Source organism: Macaca fascicularis, chromosome 2 (genome assembly GCF_037993035.2).
Source record: "Macaca fascicularis isolate 582-1 chromosome 2, T2T-MFA8v1.1".
In the NCBI taxonomy this organism is placed as follows: domain Eukaryota; kingdom Metazoa; phylum Chordata; class Mammalia; order Primates; family Cercopithecidae; genus Macaca; species Macaca fascicularis.
This window is the reverse complement of record NC_088376.1, coordinates 51,502,416-51,527,700: the sequence shown is the minus strand read 5'-3', so window position 1 is coordinate 51,527,700 and position 25,285 is coordinate 51,502,416. Positions and strand designations below refer to the sequence as shown.

Genomic DNA, 25,285 nt, shown 5'->3' with positions numbered 1-25,285 from the left:
CTTTTGTTTTCTGTTAGTAAGATTCTGAGATTAATATTTAAAAATTCCAAACTGGTTCCAAACTTATTTTATTTATGCTTTCATTGAAAAATGATACTATTAAATGTGTAAAGGAAATATCAGCTGGATATTTATATCCCTTTTTCACAGCTAGTTATATAGCTATTTCAAACCCTTGATGCTTTGATGACTCAAAGATAAATTTGTTTTTAATTTTTTGCCTTGTGTAACACATGATCATTAGTCCAGGAACTAAATGTAATTGAACTGCTAGGTATAAGTGACTGGAAAGTAATTGAGACTCACATTTTATTAATGTTATCACATTAGTGACAAATAGTGACTAAGAACTTTAAGAATATAGCAGGATCATTATATTGATGAAAAATGAAAAACTACTGTTATCTGTGACTGTGTTAGTCTATTCTTGTGTTGCTATACAGGAATACCTGAAACTGGGTAATTTATAAAGAAAAGAGCTTTAACTGACTCCTGGTTCTGCAGGCTTACAAGGAAGCATGGTGTTAGCTTCTGCTTCTGGTGAGGCCACAGGATGCTTACAATCATGGAGAAGGTGATAGGGAACCAGCATGTCACATGGCGAGAGCAGGAGCAAGAGACAGAGGGGGAGGCATCAGAGTTTCAGAGCGAGAAGTCATTCATTAACACGGGGAGGGCACCAAGCCATTCATGAGAGATCCGCCCGCAGGATCCAAACACCTCCCACCAGGCCCCACTCCAACACAGGGGATCACATTTCAACACGAGATTTGGAGGGGACAAATATCCAAACCTTATCAGTGACATACAATTTAAATAAAAATAAAGCCTTCTAATATGTACATTTTTATTAAAAAATAAAATAAGTATTCTAGCTCTTATTGTGTTTGACTTTCCAACTGCTTAAAAAATCAATTAATTATGTCTATGCGATGGAGAAATGTTTATCATTATTGGAAAACTCAAGAAAATCTTACAGAATTTTACAGAAGGTAATGAGTAAGGAAGAAAGTATTGGCCTTTATAAATGATCCTACATCTTTTTTACTTTTGCTTACTTGGAGCTGTCAGCAATGTCAGTAACCAAGCCAACAGCCATATATTTTAGTTCTTAATATAACTGTGGGTACTTCTTTTCATAATTTTAAGAAATCAAGAACTACAACTTTAGAAAAGCACATGAAACATTTAATCCTATATATTTTAATATGCAAACAAACAGGAAAAACAAAAAGTGGTCTATGAGAGCTATATATTAGATAATCTAATACTGAGGGTATCGGAATTTCAAAAGTATTAAAAATTTCCCAAATAAGTTTAAAAGAGCAGAAAACTTTCTCACCAAGTGGCCATGAAAGTCTGCTGCATTATTAATAAATGTGTTTACAGCAGTACTGTCCAGTAATACTTCCTATGATAGAAATGATCTAAATCTGTGCTGTTCACTAACCACATGTGTCTACTGAGCACTTGAGATGGGGGTAATGCAACAGACGGGCTGAATTTTTAGTTTTATTTAATTTTAATAAATTTATATTTAAATATAAATAGCCAGATATAGTAAATGGCTACCATATTGGATGATGCAGGTCTATAAATTTTAAGCCATTGAATATGGTTCTTTATTTATTCGTTTAAATGTACTAATCAGGTTTTTCCCATTTGTCATGAGTAGATTTCAGCATAATTTTTTTGGTCCTGTAAAACAAGCTCTGAAGTGCTGTTTACACATCACTGGTTTAAATCAATAAGAGATCAGAGTTCTGTAGTTTTAAGTTGGTAAAAGTTTTAAAGGGAGACTGCAAAGTTCAGAAGGTCCTTTTGCGAACACTTTTTGTATTTCAGTATACTGCCCACGGATTGAGATAGGGCCTTGGAGATTATTTTACAGGAAAACCAGGGAAAGGTTGATAATTAATATTAGAACTGGTATAACATCAGTTCTTTGATGAACAAAAAATAGCTTCTTAGAATTAAGTATGTTTTACTTATTCATCTGAAACTTAACGGTTTGAAAAAGTTTAAAATTTCACAGAATGTTTTCTTCCATGTTTTGTTATTCCTAAGTAAAACATCATAGTTATTTGGGAAGCTTTGCTACAAATGTGTGAATGTTAGAAACCAAAGACTTCCCAAATACAGTAGAAGGAAGGCTGATTCCAAGAATCATTTCCAGTAAGAATCCCCTGGGTAAGTGTCCTGCTTTTCCTGCTATTGGGCTGATGGGGTATCATGGACGAAACTCCTTCTGTTCAATACTTTTAAGATGTAAAATAAAGTATACTGTCTTTGTGTCATCCTAGGATATGTATCTTAATACACTCTTTCCAGAGTGGATTTTTTGCGGAAAATATGCACAGTCCAGATTCCCAAGCTTCACTAGACCTGAAAAAAACAAAATCAGAAAAAACCTCCCAAAATAAAATATCCCTAAAGATATCCATTGACAGAACTCTGTAAAGCATTACTATTTTTATCTCCAAGATTAAAGGCATTCTAAATAGTTTTCTAACACCACCACTGTGGAGTACCTTCCAGAAAATGATTCCTACTTGCCCATCTATTACAGCAAAGAAGAAGCATCACCTCTAATATTTATCTACCCACTCAGCACCTACGTATCTATCCTCTACTTTGATAAAATGGGAGCACAACATATTCAGAATAGGAAAAGCTACTCTTCATTTTCCCTGGAGGGGACTAGGAGAAGCCGAGGGCTTGTTCTTTGAACTGAGTTTTTGTAAGGCGGGTGGGGGAAGTCTTATTAGTTAGGTAAATCCCAGACTCTTGTTATGAAAAGTATCACACAGGTCCAGGTAACAAGAGTTAGATAGACAAAGCAGTCCTGGCTAACCCTGCTGTGCTCCACACCAGGTTGCGAGAGAGTTTAATGCCCTGCCGTGTGACTCATGCTTGTAAAGAGGCTGAGAGGGCACCTCCATCTCCAATTTCATATTGTCTTTTTTCCTATATCTCATCATTGGAGGAAGGTAGAAGTTTGTGAGAATGAAATTCTGAGACATTTGGGTTTTCTGAAGGTGACAAGGTCAACGGTTAAGGTTTATGGTCTTAAGACTTCTGAAAGTGAGCACTGGGGTATCAAAGAACCGAAATGGCCCAGGAAGTAGCTGACAAGAGAGTACAGTCATTTCCCTCCTGGTCCTCTCAAGCCCTACACAGGAAGAACACTGCTCGAAGCAATCACCTGTGGCCACGTGGAGTCCTTGCCAAAGGACTTTCTCGCATGATTCATTATCAGTACATGAATGGAAATACCTTAGTAATTCTGATGTTATTTATGTTTAAAACCATATAAATACATATGCTCTTAATATGTATATTGGAGGGGATGTGGTAAGACTGGGATTTCATTATTTTCTGCTTCCTCTACTTCTTTCACAAGATAATGGTGTGTGTGGGTTCTTGTACTCTCCCCACTGCTAACACATTAGAGAAAACTGCTGACAGGCCCACTGCCGTAGATGTAAGGCATTTACCTGGTGCCGACTTTCTGGGATGGCATCAGTGAGTTATTCAGATAAAAACCCAGCCATTTTAGATCAATTTGTCAAATATCAACCTAAAAAGAAAAAAATGATTAAAGCATTTCACTGAATAGAGTCAAGTTTTTATTTTTTAATTTACAGAGTAAGCTTCAACACTGCATCTTAAGAATGTTTTTGAAGGGAATGAAACCATCTGGTTCACATCAAGAACATATTTTTCCTTATATAGAGCTAGATTGCATTAAGTGGTGGGCATAGGATCTCATCATCTTCCTGCCTGTGGTCAACATCTTCCCCAATGCCCTTGTAGATATACATTAGGCAAAGAGAAAAAGAATGTTTTAGGGTAAAATAGCGCAGTCTCATTCCTAGCCATTTCTTTCTATAGACATGGCTACTAAATGTAAGAATATGAAAATAGATTGGATTTTTACTTGTGAATCTATAGCTAAACTTGGTTAAATGATTCTACTACTTAGTATAAAGCTTATGCAAATTTTATTTTACCATAATTTTAAAAATACCTTTTTAAAAGATTACCTTTTCTGTTTTCTTTTTCACAGAAGTAATGCTAACGTGTTGTATAAATGTCAAGTTACAGGAGGATGTAAAATAAAAGTAAACATATCCTTACCCTCTATTACTTTTCTCTGCATCTACTTCCCAGAGGTACTACTAATAGTTACCTATGTCTCCTTCTAGGACTTGCATACACATGCATATAAATATGTATAATCATAAAAAATGCATACACATGCATATAAATATGTATATCTATAGTTTTTTCTTTTTGTACATCATAGTGTTTTCTTCTCTGCTTTATTTATTTTACTATGGCTAGCAGATTTTCTACATCAGCATATATAAATCTACCTCATTCATTTTGATGGCTGTACAATATTTCATTCATTGTACTGACACATAGTTTATTTAACCAGTCTGCTATTAATGACCCTTAATCTGTTTTTTCAGTTTTCCTTTTGGCTGCTACAAAAATGTCTCAATAATAATATTTATATATATATATATATATGCATTTTTGTACTTATATGAATGTATCAGTATAATAAATTCTAAACAGACTGTTGAACCAAATTGTTTGTATATGCTACGTTTTTGATAGATATTTACAAAACGTCCTCTGTTAAGGTTATACCAAGTTATAATACCAATAATCTGGATTTTATCAAATCATTTTTTCTTTATCTGATAAGTAAAAGGGCATATCTTTGTTTTGACGTGCATTTCGTTAATTATGAATGAGGTTGAACTTCTTTTCATTTTCTCACTGTTTCCATAGTAATTCTTCTACTAGTTTGCTCAGCCATGGCTCTTGCTCATGTTTCAATTAGGTTGATTATTGCTTCTCACATTAAAGAGCTCATGTTATGATAAGGAAACAGGAATTTTACATGTAATGGCTGGCAAAGAGCGTTCTCAGGTTTCTTGTTTAGATTATAACTTTGTTTATGGTACTTTTTACTGTATAAGCATTTATTTTTATGTAGTCAAATTCATCAATATTTTTCATTATATATAGGAGGATTTTTTAAATAAGAACTTTTATTTAAAGTTGAAGAGTTATTCAAGAAGATGGTATATAGGTTAATTTTTAGACCAACTTTAGCATACCAACTTAGCATTTAGGCATACTAACTTTAGCATTGTTATACAGAATAATGTTAGCATTGGAAGGATCTATTAACAAAATAAATTTCCCATAAAATGATTTCTTCTATAAAATATCATGACAGTGTGAATTCTGTGGACTCTTTGTGAGACACTAGTGTACTGTAGAAAAAAAAATTACAGAAAGGGTCAGATTTATAGTACCAGTCTCCAGAGAGTTAATAATAGTTGTCTAGTACCTAAAATCTAGAGTGAATTATAAATAAAGTAATAGAAATTCCAAGACAAATAGAAAGTAAACAATATAAAATCAATAGAGATCCATTATAGAAAATTTTGTAGGTACATACAAAAGAAAGAAAAAAAATCAACCTCAAAAGCTCTTAAGATGTGTTGTATATTCTTCCTAATTTTTCTTATTGACTCCACAGATATGCATGCATTTAAAAAATATGTAAGTGATTTTACTAACAAATCAATCCTAACAAAATTAAATGAATTTCATTAAGATGCCAATAACCCAAGACCTTAATGGCACCTTGACAAGTATCTACCAGGTATACACATACATGGGATCACACTTATGATTCATGTGTTATACACTGATGTTTTCACTTACTATTATCTTTCCTTGCCACTAAATAGTTTAAAATATATAAATTATATATTACATTTTATATTCATATAAAATATATAACAACTGTAATGTTCTATCATATGGCTTAAGTTAATGGAAATTAAAAGGAATGGGAATAATTGTGTGTTCTCTCAAAAATCCATTCTGGTAACTCAGTAGATAATAGGCCAGGACATACTCAAGAAATCATTACCCAAGAATCACATCAAATTCTTTTTCATTCATGACAAAGTGGCAGCAATTAACTGTGTAACTGAGGGCTGGGAGACATCATGATACAATGTGTTTTATATGAAGTGACATCATTTGAATGGGAAAGAGAGTTAGATTATTAAAGCTGGGTTAATGGAAAATTCTCATTCTAAGGGCAGGAGCATTTGAATTGACGGCAAGAAGAATTTGAGTTAAAAAGTAAAGTATATGTGCTGATAAAATTGTAAGTGTGAAGGAAAGTATACGTGCTGATAAAGTTGTTAAGTATATGAAATTTACTAGAAAAAATGCTATGCTATGAGATTTTTTCCAACTGTTAAAAAGGAAACCTTGTGCAGATTGCATTCAGCCACAGTCACAAATATTGGGGCTCAGTGAAACCAGGGGACTCTTAAGGGCTATAGAGGGTGATCACTGGTACTTTATATTTTATTAGTACTAAGAAACTCTGCCTGCTATGTGTAAGATAGCTTTTGGATATTTCTCCTTCTCTCCAACTTCCACTACTTGTCATGATGGCAGCCTGGATTGATTTTGCCCTAACCCATAACTTACAGATTAGATCTTGTAATGTCAGTGGTACTTGAATATCCACAGTTCTAGATTCAAGCAGCTGGTGAAATTTTATCTCCTACAAATTTTCTCAATACCATTGAAAAAGTGGCTGCTTAGTCCTGTTGGCACAGGTTTCCCCTCAAACATGATCCCAGAGAACTCATACACACCTGTCTTGACCAACATCAATAAGCTCCTGTCAAAACAGGAGATATTTGGACAGATCCAACTGATGGCTGCCAGAGAATCTATCTGCCCTAGGTGAAGTAGTTCGGGGACTGAATAATGTGGGGAGTCACTGGCTTAAAATACATCACCACTTGCTTGAGCATTGACTGGTTAGTAACTATATTCTACCACATTTTTGTAAACCATGCTTGTAGTAAGTAAGCATTTATATTAAAAGCTGAAAAAGTAGTATGTAATTTGAGTTGGAATGCTGAACAGTCTATGTATATGTAGAAAACAGAAAATAACTACTTGTTCAATCCAAGAGAGAATTTACTTTATAGCATGAGAGTACCAAAAGGTAAACAGAAAATTTTGGATTTTTTATGAGAAAAAATAGAGATATCAAAAGTTATTATTGCTATCACTATTATTCGAGACAGGGTCTTTCTTTGTTGCCCAGGCTGGAGTGCAATGGTGTGATCATGGCTCACTGCAGCCTTCTCCTCCCAGGCTCAAGCGATCCTCCCAACTCAGCCTCCTGAGTAGTTGAGACTACAGGTCCCAACTACCACATGGTGTGTGCCACCATGCTCAGGTAATTTTTTTTTATTTTTTGTAGAGATGGGGGTCTCAGTTTGTTGCCTCAGCTGGTCTCAAACTCCTGGCCTCAAGTGATCCTCCCTCCTTGGCTTCCCAAAGTGCTGGGATTACAGGTGTGAGCCACCACACCTGGGTTCAAAAGTTAATTTTTAAAAGTGTGTCATCTACTATTTTTTTAAAAAAAGCTTTATTGAAGTATAATTGATATACAAAAAGTATGCATATAAAAATATATTTTAGGGCCGGGCGCGGTGGCTCAAGCCTGTAATCCCAGCACTTTGGGAGGCCGAGACAGGCGGATCACGAGGTCAGGAGATCGAGACCATCCTGGCTAACACGGGGAAACCCTGTCTCTACTAAAAAATACAAAAAGCTAGCCGGGCGAGGTGGCGGGCGCCTGTAGTCCCAGCTACTTCGGAGGCTAAGGCAGGAGAATGGCGTAAACCCGGGAGGCGGAGCTTGCAGTGAGCTGAGATCCGGCCACTGCACTCCAGCCTGGGCGACAGAGCGAGACTCCGTCTCAAAAAAAAAAAAAAAAAAAAAAAAAAAGTTAGTTAAAAGTCAAGAAAACACCTCTTCATAATTATTCTAAACAAGCCACAGGTACTGTATACTGTGTTTCTTTTCCCTTAATGTGCATCTGAATCACCTGTGGATCTTGCTAAAATGCAGATTCTTATGCAATCAATGGGTCTGGACAGTGTCTGAGATTCTGCAGTTCCAACAAACTCTCAGGTAATGCCCATGAGGCTAATATGGAAACGGACACGTGAGATGTTTTCCTCCTAATTTGTAATACAATGTGTCTCAAAATGGGGAATGAGAACCGGGAGAAAAGAAGGTGTGGATGAAATGTATATATTTCATATGCCCCTTGGGTGATTCCAATATTCTTGTCGTCTTAAGAACCACCGGTTTAATATTTCAACCTTTTATTCTTTTAAATTTTTCTTTCCTTAGTCTTTTCTCCACTTTGCCCTTGCCACTGCTGCTGTAGACTGAAATACTGTATTCATGCTTAGCTCTTCAATTAGCCAGACAAAAGCATCAAATTCGTCATTGTGTGTAATAGGATAGTATACCTAAATTAGATTAGAATTATTTATTTCTTAACATTTTTTTAAAAATATAAGGGTCTGAAAATGTATTTAACATTTTCTATAGTTTTAGCCAAAAACAAACAGGCAAGCAAGTGACTTCGTGGAACACTTAGTAAAAGGAAACAAGGATGCGTTAGGTGCCGTCTATACTATCAAAGGAGTTATAATCTCACGAGGAGGGGAAAGGAGCAGTGGTTATTACAGAAGTGGCCAGAACCAAACAGTGTGACCACTTTAGACATTCTGTCTGGTCTGAAAGGCAGGACAGAAGGAGGGGCCATTTTTAAATGGCTTCCCACCCTACTAGCATTAGACTATTAGAGACCCATGCCAAAATATGTGCTCAGTTTGACTACTCTATCTCTACGGCAAAGACCATTTTTACACTTTGGCGTGTGTCCTCAGGGCCTAATATCACTCAGATCCACAGTATTTCCTCTGTAAATATCTGCAACTGTTGTTGATATATTTTATAGACATAATTCTTCATTTTCCAAAGTAGATAAGAGAAGCTTTGACTAATATAGAATGAGAAAATAACTAAATAAACTTAGCAAATTGGCAACAACAAATTCTCTTTAAAAGTACACAATCAGGCCGGGTGCTTGTGGCTCATGTCTGTAATCCAGCAGTTTGGGAAGCCGAGGCAGGGAGATCACTTGAGGTCAGAAGTTTGAGACCAAGCCTGGCCAACATGGCGAAACCTCTTCTCTACTAAAAATACAAAAATTAGCTGGGCGTGGTGGCATGCACCTGTAATCTCAGCTACTAGGGAGGCTGGGGCAGGCAAATCACTTGAATCTGGGAGGCAGAGGTTGCAGTGAGCTGACATCATGCCACTGCACTCCAGCCTAGGCAACAGAACAAGACTCTGTCTCAAAAAACCAAACAACAACAACAACAAAAGTACACAATCATATGTGTATTTCTCAATATTCTTATTTCATAGTTAAGCATACAGAGTACTTAAATCCATTGATCTAAATAAAATTTCTACATTATTTGGTGAAGATGAAGGCATCTATGTGTGTCTAAGTGGACGAGAAATCACATAAAAGTTGACTTAAACTGAAGGATTATTAATTCTATGATTTTAAGTTTGAAGAACATCTAGAATTGGGACTTGATATAGGAAAGCACATTGTAATAATAGGAAACAAGGCACACTCTTTTTTTACCCATTTTCCAAACTTTTAAATGTTAAAAAAATAATTAAACGCGAGACTAACAACACAATAAAAATATTCTTGGTAATAGGAAGGAGACTGATAATCACTGATAGATTGTAGACGTTTGTTTCTACTTAAGACAGTTAGAGAATGCACCTATTGAGGAAACAAATATAAACAAAACAGAAACAATTCAAACCCTTCTAAATTAACTATAAGAATAATGTAAAGGAATGTAATCATACAGCATTTACACTACATAATGAATTTTTCTGTTACTTAAATGTTTTGGAAGACAATTTTGATTTTCATATGCAAGAAATTTTTTCAAAGCATCTGCTATGATAAGAAAGAAGAAAAATCAGATAGTAAATATTTTAATGTTAATACAACCACAGCTAGCAGCAATAGTCACTAGTCCTTTTATGACTGTTCTAAACATATACTCTGTTTTCTATTTCCAGTTGTCTAATTTGTCACTAATGTAATAACTAGGGAAACATCCGGCAATTTATAGTTCTTTAAATTATAAGACTTTTTTTTTTCTGTGATTAAAACATTGTATTTTAGAGTTTTAATAGGATTACGGTAGTCACTTTCAATTCAGTGGAATACTACCTTAAGTCATATAGATATTCCTTGATTTAAGATGCTTTATATATTAAACTATTAAAAAGTTGATTTTTAGAAGCTAAAGTTCATATTATGAATAAAACAAAATGTAAAGCGATAGATAAATTTAGGATACAAATCGATCAAATTTACTGTTGCTTATCAGAGACTGAGTATACTGCTTTAACAAGCACCTACGTGAAAAGAAACACAAACCACATAATCCAATGATCTTAGGCAATTTTGAAAAAGAAACATTAAGACTATTCTGAAGAAAAATAATAGCATTTTCCAATCATTACGAGTTGGAAAGCTGATTTGTCAGTTTGCTAGATAACATGGGAGAAAAGTGTTCCTAAGCTAGGCTTGGACACTTGGTCACATTTTGTTGCTCTGGCTCCATATTTGTTTATTGCCACAGCACATCTTCAAAACAGCATTTTAATCTTTACAACACTTGGGCTTACTGCAAACTTTTAAACACCATTCTTAATTTGGTAGCCTACTTGGGAGACTCTTTGGCATTCTCCAGTTACGACCGAGCAAAAAAAGAGCTAGGTAAACTAATAAGCATGGGGCTAGAGGGCAAGAGCTTGCATTAAGCAGCCAAAACACATAAATGTGAGGGGTCACTATTTTTGTCCCTGTAACAAATTCAAAGGCAAAATACAGCAACTCTCAGTTATCTGCTTGAAAGGACACTGTGGCAGCACAGATAAAATGACAGCAGACATGCATCATGCATTTAAACTATGAGTTTTAAATTCCTTCTCAGCTAAGTATTTCACCTGGGCTTTGGGTAAGTAGCAGATTAAACTTTTCTTCCTTAATTTTCCCTCTAGCATAGGGGAAAATGAATCATTAGTATTAATTAGTCGTAATCGAAATAACAGCAGTCATAAGTAGCAGCAGGAACAAAAAACCAAAACAAAATTATATACACAAATACACAACTCTGACCCCAAACTAGAAAGAAAGAAAAGAAAAGTGAGAAACCTGAGCAACCCACAAATCTGCCCTTTTTTGAATACCGACCCAGGGTAAGAGAGAGAAAGATTTAAGCTTAGAATGCTGTGGGACAGCAGCGTTGCCGCAGCACCAGTGACCGAAAGACATTTTGCAAATCGCAAGGAAGACAAGTCTTCCATCGGCATCAGTGGAACCGGTGGAAGGAAAACAATTTTCTTCTGAGTTGGATGATGGAACAGTTGATTCAGTTTAAGGTCAAAGAAGAGCAGAACCAGAAATCAAGGTCTCAAGATGGGAACAAAGAACAATGAAGTCAGGGAAAAAAAAGGTGGCGGGGATAGAGAGTGGATAACAGAGGTGAAACTAAGAATCACAGAACTTAAGCAAATGTTGAGACCTAGCAATTATGATGGGCAGTTTCTATAACCTAGCCTTAAGCTTAGACTTTTATTTTAAAGCAATAACCAAAAAACAAAAGGAAGGAAGGAATTATATCACTGTAGGGGACCTTATGGGCAGAGACTTGAGGTTCAGAGTTGTGAAATAATGCTCCTACTATCACACAGCAAGTTAAGTGGGAGTCTCCATTTCCCTTCTCCCCATGCTTTCCTGCTCCTACACTGTCAGGAAGGGTGGTGAAGAGGAAGGAGAAGGTACCAGGGCACCCGGGAATACATCACAGCCTGAGGATAGGTTATGCAGGTGGGGCCTTTACAGCTGGGGAGACATCAGAGAAGACAAGGGAAGTATGGCAGTTCCTTTCTTAGAGAAGACTTATAAGAGGGTTAAAGCATATGCTATGTGAAATAAACACCTGGAGATCCAAGAACCTCAGGTGGTAACTAACAAGAGAATCATGTTGGGATGCAGCAGCTTCAAGGGGAAGCACAAGTTGCTCAACCAAGTAATAAAATAGATCAATAGGGTGCCAAATTGCTTGCCTCTTACTCTTACTTTATCTTCTCAGAATGACACAGGAAATAAATGTCGCCAAGTCCCAAATTTGATCCCAGGGGAAAGTGAGTACCCAAACTTTCGTTAGGAGAGGGTTCCTGAGTGGGGGAAAGTAAGTTTTTAATACTTAACGAGGCTATTAGTAAACGAAGAGAAGGGGGCCCAGGTGAGCTCAATAGCCAGGTCACAAATGGTTGCCCCAAAAAACAGTGCAGAAGGAGACACTTTGGCGAAGAATTTCTGAGGTCTTCAGGAGACTATAACAGGCTGGCACTGTGGAGATGTTTACCTGGACATTTAACAAAATCGGAGGATGGAGTTGGGTGCCGGGGAGTGGCCCGCCAGAGGCTCTGTTTAGTCCTGTGAAACAGAAGACCTTTTGCTAAAATCCTGTCTCAGTTACACAAATGCATTGGCTAAGGCTGTAGGAATTGGAGTGTGGAGACATCTTGCTTCTCCTTCCTCAGTTTGATCATTCAAAGAGCATCTAGGAACCCTGAGGGTGGGAGAGTTTGGCCCAGGTTGAAGGACGTCCCCTGTCTAGGACCCACCGCTATAGTTTGCAGGGAGAGAGCTAAGGGGAGGTGAGCAGCGCAGGGACATCGTCTGGGAAGCAGAGAGCGTGGATGGGGACACTCTTAACTTCACCTCAAAAGTAGCACAACTTTTAAACTAACGCCTTGCAGAGTCCTATGGGCTTCCGACTCAGATGATGGCTAAAAGACAAGAGTTAACTAAAAGCCTCAGGAAGAAAGTTTATTGAGTTGCATCTTATTTCTGTAAATTTCTTGCTTACACTCGGAAGAGTTTGGTCAAAATGGATTGAGAATTTCGGGGCACGTGGCAAACAAACCTACCTTGTTCCCTCCCGTTCCAGAAGCCCCTCACCTGATCTGGTGAAGTGTGGCCAGCTCCAGGGGCAGGCGTTGACCAGAACTACGGTCGCTCTTTCCTTGGTCCCAGAGAGCTTCCCAGTATAGAGCCAGCAGTTAGGACACCGTGACATGAAACTTAGCACCCCACCCCTGAAGTCCCCCAAGCGTGCCTGGCGGTCCGCGCGGACTCACCCGCGCCCCGGGCGCTGCGTCACGTCCCGCCGAGGGCCGGCTGCGCTGGTGCGGTCTCCCGCCCGCCGCCTCGGCGTCCCAGCTGTGCGCCCTCACTCGCTGGGTCCGCTCCAGCAGCTCCCCATCGATCACCGCCGCGGCCCGGCGGAGCTGCTAGCGGCGCGCCGGTCCAGACGTCCTGTCACTCGCTGCTGCCTGGGATCCTGGCTGTCAGGCGCTGGAATCATCGGCGAGGAGGCAGCTCCGAATTTATAGTGAGGGGCGTTGCTGCTTCTTGGGTTCCGGGGACGAGGCTCTGTTTTGCATTCCCTCCTCCTTCGCCCCGCCCCGGGAGACCCTCCCGGCCCAACCTCCTCCCTCCCAGGATACTGACGGCAGCAAGGATGATGCCACAGTCGTCCCCTGTCAACTATCAGATTAGTGTCCACCTGGCCTCGAACCCCGCCTAGCGAGGGGTCATGAGGGGCAGCGAGCTGCGGGTACAGGAGTATCATTTCCTGCGGAGATTCATGTTCTTCAACATTTTTTTTTTCCCTGAACTTGGAAAACTTTTAAGGACGAATTAGAGAACTTCTTTCTCTTTCCTATGAGTAACTCGAACTTTGGTAATACTGTTGTGGATCATAGATTACATGGATTAATTCCAGGGTTATGAAATTAAAGGGTGGACACTCATTTCTTCCTATTGGACATGCTACCCAAGTTGCGTTTAAAAAAATGTATTGAAAAAACCCAATAAATATTTAAAGAAGATGTAATATCAATTCTTCACAAACTCTTCCAAAAAATAGAAGAGTAAGGATGATTTCCCAACTCATGCTATGAGGCCAGTATCACCCTGATAACGAAACGAGATAAAGACATCACGAGAAGACTACAGTATTTCTTATGAGTATAGACATCAATATTTCTTATGAGTATGGATAAAAATTCTCAACAAAATGCTGGCTAATTGAATCCAATAACATATGAAAGGGACTATACACCATGGTCAAGTGAGGTTGATGCCAGAAAGTAAGATTAGATTAGTTTACCAAAAATCAATTAATGTTTGATAGGTGAGTAGGGTGACTATAGTTTACAGTAATCTATTGTATATGTCAGAAAATAATTTGAATGTTTCTAGCATAAAGAAAAGACAAATATTTAAGGTGATGGATATCCCAATTGCACTGATTTGATCTTTACAAATTTTATGAATGCATTAAATTATTGCATGTACCTAAAAAATGTACATCTATTGTGTATCAATAAAAATGAAATTAAAGAAGTAAAAAACAAGAATAAAGGACAAAGCCTACATGGTTGTCTAAATTTTTTTAAAAAAACTATTGGGTAAAATTCAACACTTTTTCATGCTATCACTCAACAAACTAGGAATAGAAACTTCCTCAAACTATAAAGTTTATTTATGAAAAACTTAACTAATATCACACATAATATTGAAAAACAACGTTTTTATGTCTAAGATCAGGAACAAGACAATATGTCTAGTGTTCCCATTTCTATTTAACTTTGTACTAAAGGTTCTAGTGAGGGCAACTGGACAAGAAAAAAAGATAAATGGCATCCAGATTAGAAAGAAAGTAAAATAATTTCTATTTGTAGATGACGTGACTTTGTTTTAAAAAGCCCTAAGAAATCAATTAATTATTAGAACTAAGAAACAAGTTGAGCAAGTTTTTAGAATACAAGATCAATATACAAAAATCAGTTGTATTTCTATACACTAGCAATAAACAATCAACAAATGGAATTAAGAAAACAATTCCACTGTTTGCTTCTCACCACTTGCTGTGTGGGTCTGTGTCCTCTCCCGCCCGACATGCTGCCATGCCTCAAAAAGTTAAGGAAATCAAGGACTTTCTGCTTATAGCCAGGTGAAAGGATGCCAGATCTGTCAAAGTCAAGAAAAATAAGGATAATGTGAAGTTTAAAGTTTGATGCAGCAGATACCTTCATACATTAGTCATCACAGACAAAGAGAAGGCAGAGAAACTGAAGCAGTTCTGGTACCCTGGTTTGTTAGAGAAGAAGATGAAATCAGACACACTGATTTGAACTGTGTTAAAAATTTAAAAATTCAAAGATAAAAACAATTTTACTTACTATAGATCAAAAGAGTAAAAATACTAAGAAATGGCCGGGCGCAGTGGCTCACTCCTGTAATCTCAGCACTTTGGGAGGCTGAGGCGGGCGAATCACGAGGTCAGGAATTCGAGACCAGCCTGGCCAACATGGTGAAACCCCGTCTCTACAAAAAATACAAAAAAAAAAAAAAATAGCCGGGCGTGGAGGCGCTTGCCTGTAGTCCCAGCTACTCAGGAGGAGGAGGCTGAGGCAGAAGAATCGCTTGAACGCGGGAGGCGGAGGTTGCAGTGAGCTGAGATTGTGCCACTGCACTCCAACCTGGGTGACAGAGTGAGACTCCATTTAAACAAAAAACAAAAAACAAAAAACCCTAAGAAATAAATTTAACAAAAGGGTATAAAACCTGTACTCTGAAAGCAAACAACAACAACAAAATTGTTGAAACAAATTAGACCTAAATAAATGGAATGACATTCCATGTTCTTGGATTGGAAGATTTAATATTGTTACAATGGCATTAATCTTCAAATGATCTACAGGTTAAACAAAATCTCTATCAAAACCCAGCAAGCTTTTATTGCAGACATGAACGGAGTTATCCTAAAAACATGTGGCAGTGCGAGGGACCCAGAATAGTCAAGACAATTCTGAAAAAGAACAAACTTACCAATTTCAAAATTTACTATAAAATTACAATAAACAAGACAGTGTGGAACTGGCATAGGAATAGATAGAAAGATCAATGGAACAGAATTGTGTCCACAAACTAAACCCTTACATGTATGAGCCACTATTTTTTTTGAAAAGGGTTGAAAAAATGTAGATGGGTAATCTTTTTAACAAATGGTACTGGAATAATTGGCTATCTATATGCCGAAGAATGAAGTTGGACTCCTTGTAATACCACACATAAAAATTTAGTCAAAATGGATCATAGACCCAAGCTTAAGAGAAAAATTATAAAACTCTAAATAGAAAACATAGGAGTAAACCTTTGTGACCTTGGGTTATGCAAAGCCATCTTAGATACAACTCCAAAAGCATAAGAAATACAAAAAAAAAGTAGGTAAATTGGATTTCATCAATATTAACAGCATCTGTACTTCCAAGGGTATCAAGAAAGTGAAAAGAAAAAGCCAAGAATGTGTGAAGATATTTGCAAATTATATATCTGATAAGGACTTGTGTTCAGAACATATAGAGATAATAAAACACATATAAAGATAACTTAAAAAACCGTTAAAAATGGGCAAAGGATCTAAATATACATTTCTCTAAAGAAGGTAGACAAGCACATAAAAACCTCAACATTATTAGCAGGAACATGCAACTCAAAGGAACAACTAGATATGATTTTATGCCTACTAGGACAGCTATAATCAAAAAGTCAAATAGTAACAAGTGTTGTCCAGAATGTGGAGAAATTGGATCCCTCATGCATTGTTGGTGGGAATATAAAATAGTACAGCCACTTTGGAAAACAGTGGCAATTCTTCAAAATGTTAAGCATAGAGTTACCAGATGGCTCAGCAATTCCATTCCTAGGTATATACTCATGAGAAATGAAAACATAAGTCCACACAAAAATGTACACATGAAAATTCATATCAGCATTATTCATAATAGCCCCAAAGCAGAAATAAGTCAAAGATCTATTAACTGATGAATAGATAAAAGGTGATATCTCCATACCATGAGATATTGTTTGGCAATAAAAGGGAATAAAGTATATGTTACACATGGAAGTACCTTGAAAACCTTGTACTAAGTGAAAGAAGCCAGTCACAAAAGAACACATATTATATGATTCCATTTATATGAAATATTCAGAAGTGACATAACTGTAGAGAATTTTGGTTGCCTAGGCTGAGAGTGGAGGGGTAGGAAGGAATGGTAGTGTCTGCTAATTGGAAGGTGATAAAAAATTGTACATTTCATTATGGTGATCATTATACAACTTTGAAAACATGCAAAAAATAATTGAACTGTACATCTTTGTTAAAAGACAAACCTAGTCAAATTAAATTTAACAGTGTTTAATTGAGCAAAGAATGATGTGCAGATTGGGTAGCCCCTCAACTGCAATAGGTTCAGAGAGACTCCAGCGCTACCTCGTGGTTGAAAAAGATTTATGGGCAGGAAAAGAAAAGTGATGTACAGAAGACAAAAATGAGGTACAGAAATAGAATTGGTTACAATTTGGCGTTTGCTTTATTTGAACACAGTTTGAACAACTGGCCACTTTAGGTATGCTGAAACTCTGTGATTGGCATAAGACTAGGTTACAGTCTTTTCAACATACAGTTAGATTACAGTTCACTACATACTGAAAAACTTTTAGGCCAAATTTAAAATATGTAAAGAAGCAGCTTTAGGATAGACTTAATTTAATTCTTTAAATGGGTGATTTATATGTAGATGATATATAAATAAAGCTATTTTAAAAGGTAAAATATGAAATTTGTGTAGATGAGTAAAGACATTAATGTATGATTTTTGTTTCTTGCTTCTAAGTTTCTGAAGAAAGAAGAGGGGCTCAGTTCCTATCTTTCATGCCCTCCTCTGCAATGGCTAACACCTCTGTGCTAGACAACATTGTGGATCAGGAACATAATATAAATTATTATTAATTAAAACCTCTTTTTAAAATAAAGGTTTTTATTGAGCAGCATACCATATGTTGAAATGACTTATATGTTTTGAATTTTCATAAAATTAAAAATGGCAAATTTACTCAAATATAATCAAGCATGTAGTAAGCATAGGTTTCTGCAGGGGAACTTTCTCAGAATGCAAACCTGAGGAAGACATGGCTCCTAAGTCCTGAGTGTGGTGACCCAGGAGGATTAGCATCCCCTTCTCCACTAGATTGTGCCTCTGCGACAGGGCTCTGTCTTATCAGTTCACCGTATTCCTGGGCTAAGAATCCCCACAAATGCAAACAAATTTCTCTGATATAAGACTGACTTTTAGTTCATATGAGAACTCTGTCTTGGAGGAAATGTTATTTGAAATGGGTCCTGAAGGATAGATAGCATTATTTGAACTGAGGAACAAGGAAACAGCCTATGTAAAAGTACCATGGCAACAAAGTGTCATTTATGTGGGAACAGATTGTTACTGAATTTTTCAGGAGTACATAATTAATAATGACTTATCATTTACTGGATGCTTACTATATACATCAGGCATCTTATTAAGCCCTTCATATCTATTAACCTAATTAATCATTATAGCAAATCTGTATATAGAAGTTATAGATTTTACAGATGAGGAAGGTAAGGTACAGAAATTAAGCTACGCAAGGTTACATGGTTTGTAAGAGGCAGAGACAAGAGTCCAGGTTCTCTGGCATAAAAGGCCATGCATTTGCTATAAGAGGGAGTGGTAGAAAGAGCTAGAAAGATGGATTATCATGAATGCGGAGCTCAGAAGTTTGTAGAGAGGTTTGAACTTAATTTGGTTCTTGAGGAATGGCTGAGGCTTATGAGTGAGGACAGGCATGATGTGTAGGGTGGATTAGAGTGTGGAGATGTTAGAAGTAGGAACACTGTTAAGTGGACCAGGCTAGAGTGAACACACACACAAAAACCCGCGCCAGTGAAATTAGGACGAGAGACAGTGTCAAGACAGAATACAGATAATTTACAAAAATAACTGGGGGTTTGGGGTAGGGGTTCATTGAGCTTGTAAGACACAGCTGATCGGCTTCATCTACTAAAGAACCTTGCACAGATGTCACACTGGCCATATTGGAAGAGAGATGGGCCTCCTTTGGAGAGCATCAAGGTATTTACTTTGTTGTTGATTTTTTTTCTTGGTGAGAATGCTTGGTTTTTAGTTTAAATGGCTAGAAAAGATATACACAGGTTTTGGTGGCTTTTAAAGATTTGCATTTATATTCAAGACCAGGGTAACCAGAAATTAGATGTGAAAGTCTCCTGTTAGGGGAGAGAGCACTAGAATCAAGAGATGAGTGGCGTGGTAGGGAACTGACAAGGAGGCAGGGGTGCTGCAGGAATGAACCTTCCAAGAAGCTTGGCAGTGAAGAGAGGGCATGATGGAATCAGAAAATAGAGAAAGGGTGAAGCTACAGTGAGATTCTTCGAACTTTTTATAGGATTCTGGCCATTTTTCCTGCCTTTCAGCATTGATGTCCACGCCTTGTAGTATTCCGTTTTAAATAGACAACACTTTCTTGGACGTGACATCTCCCTTCGTAACGTGCCTGCTAGAAGTCAAGAACCTACAGTGTTAGTGTTTCTTTTGGTTTTATGTAACATCTTCCTGTTTATTAAGTTTTCAGTCGTCTCTCCTGGGTTATTTACTTAGCAGATGTTTATTGAGCTTCTTTGTATTTCATGCTATGCTAAGTGATGAGGGAACAGAGATAAAAGTCACTGCTGGTCTGCACTGACAGGAGACTCACAACATCCAACTCTCTTATATGGTGTAAAGCTTGTCCTAGGCATTCATTTATTTCTCTGATCAGTTTTGAAATTGGACTCTTTGTGAGACTTACCTCATACCATCCAGATATTTGGAACCATTTATCACAAGTCATTTGTAGAAAAGCCAGAAGTGAGTGACAACCAAAATCTAGAATCTGTGACTGAAAATAGAAAATGCTCCTCTGAGTATTAAGATTCAGGGGATCTTTATATTTTTGAACCTATTTACTGCTGAAAATTCCTAACCATAGTTACTTCTATACTAAATTCAAACTTGGTTTTAGAAATAACCATAGTACGCCAGGCACGGTGCCTCATGCCTATAATCCCAGCACTTTGGGAGGTTGAGGCAGGCAGATCACGAGGTCAGGAGATCGAGACCATCTTGACCAACATGGTGAAACCCTGTGTCTACTAAAATACAAAAAAATTTAGCTTGTCGTGGTTTTGCACACCTGTAGTCCCAGCTACTCGGTAGGCTGAGGCAGGGGAATCACTTGAACCTGAGAGGTGGAGGTTGCAGTTAGCTGAAATCGCGCCACTGCACTCCAGCCTGGATGACAGAGCGAGACTCCATCTCAACTTAAAAAAAAAAATTACCACAGCGGAGTTTTGAAGACTGTAAATTTCTTAGAGAGTCAACTGTGTTGGTAAAACTTCTTGAAAGGGCAGGGTTTGATCTCAGAGATATTATATTATCAGAAACAAGCAGATGAGAAGAAAACGATGGTATCATTACTATTGTAATGAACTGGCTGAGTAATGGTATGTTTTAAACCCTGGGCTTTTCTACTGCGGTTACACGTTGGTCCTACACAAAAAGGTATACCTTAGAATTGTGACTAGAGGCAGGGATTCGAAATTCAACTTTGCTGTTGTTCACCCGGTACACTTAGACAAGTTACCCCTGTGATAATGGATTTTAATATAAAAGGCAATAACGTTCCCTAAACATTTGTCAGGGCTAAGGAAAAGAGTATATGTGAGAGCTTCAGACACTGTCTGGCACATAGTAAGTGCTTAATGGATACTAGCCGGTTTTATTGAGAAGCAGGCAATTTTGCAGCCAGGTCAGGAATATACTGGCTTTTTGATACTTTTTAAAAAGGGATAAAACATCTTGGTATCTTTCTGATTATTTTGTTTCTACTCTCAAAATTATTAAATTTTGACATAATTGCAGTCCTGATGGTATGGACTCAAGTACAGGCTTTTTCTTTCACTCTCTCCCCTCTGTATGTGCCACGTGAGGCAGGATTGGATGGTGCTGTTACTGTGTAGCTGGAAGTGTGAACACACAGCTCAAGGGAAGCCAGGCTGTTGAAATGCTAGATGAGCAAAGACAGTACCCCAGAACCCCACTTCTGCTGAGGCCAGGGCTTGGCTGGTATCAGATTCTAGATCACCTACCAAAGGCCCGACTCAAAATATCATTCTGGAAAAAAACTCGACAGGACATGCAAAAGAAATGCAGTGTATAATAAACATGAAAAAAGTTTACTCTTTCTAATAATGAAAATGTAATTTAAAGTAACAAGGTACAATTACTCATCTATAAAATTGACAAAGATTAAAAAGAAAAGATGATCATACCAGAAGTCAGTTTTTGCAAGAATGTGGGGAAGTTCGTACTCTCATGCACACACATACACACACACGTGTATATATGTGTGTGTATATATGTATATACATACGTGTATATATACACACATATGTATGTATATATACACACACATATATACCCACACACACGTATATGTGTGTGTGTATTTATAGGATTGTTGCATATCCTCATCAACCAGGAACTTATTCTAAATAATAATAATGGATATGAGCAAAGATTTATATATAAGGATGTTATTTACATTGCTATGTATAATAGCACATAATTGGAAACAAACTTAGTATCTCTCAAGTAGAGGGTTGGTTATGATACATCTAGAATGGAACTTAACCACTAAAAGTAATGCAACGGATATTTAAGTATATGGGAAGTGTTCATGATATGAGAATTAGTGAAAAATCAGTTTGTAGAACAATATGTAACCTGCTATCCAAATTATGTAAAACGTCGCAAAAACACATACACATAGAAAAAGATTGGATGTGTATTTCCTAAAATCCTTACAGTGGTTATTCCTGAATATAGGTACTATGGCTAATTTGAAATTACACTTTCTTTTTCTGCTTGGTTATATTGTCTAAATTTTATATAACAATTTTATCACTATAAAAAATAAGCCGAATGAACAAGAGGGCAGGGAACTTAAGACAGGATCTGTTTGGAAAGCAAGGACCGTTGAGGGGAATTTTTGTTGACAGCTTTTGCTGACACTAAACTTGAAGGCCCAATGGCTTCAACCTTGTAAGTGTGCCTGTATCTGTATTTTAGGGCATTCCTCTGGTTTTGAGTATGCAACTGGTTCTCCCAAATTTTATGTCATTTCATAAAATTTCAGCTGGTATTTATGTGAGAAAGGGTATTATATACATATGTAAATATTCATCATGTTCAGGTTTCTTTCTAAGTGGAGTCCATCATAGTCAAGAGATGCTGAGAGAATCGAGCCAGGCTTTTGAGATGGATACTGTGGCAGACAGCAATGTTAAGCTAGTCTATCACTATGTGTTTTATGGCTTTTTTTTGGTCTCAGAGAAAGCAGAGGGTTAGACTGATCATATTTTATTATTGTATGTAATATTGTATTATAAGCTACTATGTAGCTTACAAATGAATTCATTACACAGCCACTGGAGATTATAAATGGGAACTCATGCAAATGTCTACTTATATTACTTATGATGAAAAAAAGAACATTTTCTATATTTCTGTTGTTTTATTTTTTTCTAAGAATATCATTAAGCTTTATGAATTTAAATTTACAAGGAGAGCTTTATTTTTGATTCCAATTTCCATCACTCTTCCCTGCTTTAAAAATTTTTACCCATACTACTAAATTCTCTCAGAGATACCTTTCACATCTTTTCAATTTTTTTCTTTCTTTCTTTTTTTTTTTTTTTTTTTTGAGACGGAGTCTCGCTCTGTCGCCCAGGCTGGAGTGCCGAGGCCGGATCTCAGCTCACTGCAAGCTCCGCCTCCCGGGTTGACGCCATTCTCCTGCCTCAGCCTCCCGAGTAGTTGGGACTACAGGCGCCCCACCACGCCCGGCTAGTTTTTCTGTATTTTTTAGTAGAGACGGGGTGTCACCGTGTTAGCCAGGATTGTCTCGATCTCCTGACCTCGTGATCCGCCCGTCCCGGCCTCCCAAAGTGCTGGGATTACAGGCTCGAGCCACCGCGCCCGGCCCATTTTTTTCTTTCATCCTTTTGCCTAGGCTGACCCATCGTTTAGATTATCTTCCAGCTTTTGCTGTTCGAAAAACTTGCCTATCCTCGAAGACTCAGATCAAATGCCATTTCCTAATTTCCCTGATCACATCTGCCAGAAGTCACTACTTTCTCCTTTGAACTTACATCTTGTTTTTGAAAATAAAAATGTAGCATTATTTTATGGGAAGAAATGTTAACAAGGACTTCAGAGACCTAGGATCCTTTTTCCTTTCTCTCAAGAGGCATCAATGGAGCTTGGTCAAGATATGAAAATTGTCCAAGATACGAAAATATCTTTACATCTAGATATCTCCTGGAACTTAAAATAAGGGATTTCCAATATCCTGTTTTCTAGTTGTGTGAACTTGAGCAAGTTATTTGACACCTCAGTGCTTCAGTTTAATTATCACTAAAATATGGGTAGTGATAGCACCTAACTCAATGTGAATGAGGATTAAATGAATTAAAGCAAGTAGAACTGTGCTTGGCTTGTAGTTAGAGATCAATACATGTTAGCCATTTTTATTAACTCCAATAATTCTACATGTGTGTTATCCAAATATTTAAATTCAGTCACTAAGAAATCCTTTTGATAAGATAGGAATCTATCTTACTCAATACACTTTATCAAAATTTATATCCCTGCTTTTAGTAGTTTTACAAGGATATAAAGAGATGAATATGACAAAAACAAACAAAAAACAAACAAACAAAATAAACAGTATTGTTGAACATTCTTTACTAGGGCATGTTTATAATGTTTATAGCCTCACTAGTATAACTGTGTTTTACAGGTCTGTGTATTATAATGAAAGTCTACTTCTTGGGTGATTTATTTCAATGTCCATATAGTATACTGTTAGAAATGAATATGTAGGGTGAGTAAACAATGACTTTATCCCTCTTATTTTCTACCTCTTACAGATATAACCTCTTAAAAAACTAAGTTATAAACTTCACAGATCATTAATCAGGCAGAATTTCTACTATTTCTTATTACCTTTATTTATAGAAATAGAGAATGAACATTGGCAATGTTCTGTAAACTTGTCAGGGCAGAAGGCTATTTTAAATATTATCCAATAAGTTGGTAGATATGATAAAATTTGTAGAGGATTAGAATAATCTAAAAGGGTAAAATGTATTATTCTAAATTATGTTTTGCTTTAACTATGAGTTAAAAAAATTTTAAATTGCATAAATGTTCATGAGGAAAGAAGAGAAAACTAACAAAAAAGCTATTTTTAACATTAGAGATGAAGGCGGATATAGTAAATAAAGATGTATCACTTTTGTATTAAATTAATTTCACTTTCTAAAAAAGGCAAGGTTACTGTATTCACCAATAAAAATGTTGATAGATGATAGGAAAAGAATTACAAAATAAAATTCTCAACAGGACAGTTTTTACATTGAGTATTTTAAATTTATGAACATCATTGTCGATCACCATCAAATACATATATCATACTCTGTATAAAGGAACTAATGTACCTAAGAGTTGTACCAATTAGTTAAATATTTAACTTTAAGAGAAGAAAGCTTTATATAATAAATGAAGGTGCTGAATAATGAAGTATCAGGGAAGAAAAAGGGAGACATTTAAGATGATAAACAGTATATATTTTGGCCCATACAAAGAATCAACAGACCTTGAAATTAAACATTTTAGAAAAATGGCTGGCTTTTGAAAAATTGTGTTTGAATTTAACTGACTGAGGAACAATAAGAAAGGCAGGCTGTCCCAATTATAGTTATACTTCCATTGTGTCATTACAGGAAAACCCAAATATTTTCCACCATATTTCTTATTGTGCTTCAGTTTTGGTGGGTGGCCCTTTCTTTATTGTCAAACAAATTAGTCACACAATTATGCTGGCTGTCCTTTACCCACTACAGAGGTCATGATAGCAGACTGTCCACTTGGCCAACACTTCTTTTGCACCCAGCTACTTTGAGAATGCCCCTGTTGCCCAGGGCTCACTCCCGCCTCTGCTGATTGAGCTGCATGATTCCTGATCCAAGCAGAAGGTTCCTCTCTCGTAAGTAAGTGATAGGCATGTATTTCTAGAGAGGAGATGCTTATAGATGACCTGAGCTCCATTATGTTAGAGACAGCCCTTAATGAGTGAAGCTTCCTCTGGCCCATTTAGACAATCTTTAACTTCCCTTTGTAGTCCAAATACTTTTAAAGACTTTGGTTTGAGTTCTTACACATAATCAAATTATCT

General features: G+C 36.9%; 1 protein-coding gene and 1 pseudogene across 11 annotated transcripts in view; one reads left to right on the top strand and one right to left on the bottom strand.

Annotated features, from left to right (window-relative positions):
* The window catches only part of AGTR1 (angiotensin II receptor type 1), a 44,832-nt gene extending 31,425 nt beyond the window's left edge, over window positions 1-13,407 (bottom strand). For 2 of the 11 annotated variants that reach the window (XM_005546042.5, XM_005546047.5), the window contains exons 1-2: window positions 13,183-13,407; window positions 3,498-3,580 (exon numbers count right to left, since the gene is read on the bottom strand). Coding sequence is in view for 1 of the 11 variants with exons in the window: in XM_005546040.4 (XP_005546097.1) it covers window positions 13,004-13,121 (118 nt within the window). In the remaining 10 variants the exon portion in view is untranslated. Of the gene's footprint in view, window positions 1-3,497; window positions 3,581-12,972 lie in introns of all 11 variants that reach the window. The other 9 variants (XM_005546045.5, XM_065540081.2, XM_005546044.5 and 6 more) reach the window with 8 other exon arrangements.
* Window positions 13,408-15,015: 1,608 nt separating this feature from the next.
* Window positions 15,016-15,243, top strand: LOC102118034 (large ribosomal subunit protein eL38 pseudogene; annotated as a pseudogene).
* The last annotated feature ends 10,042 nt before the right edge of the window (window positions 15,244-25,285 follow it).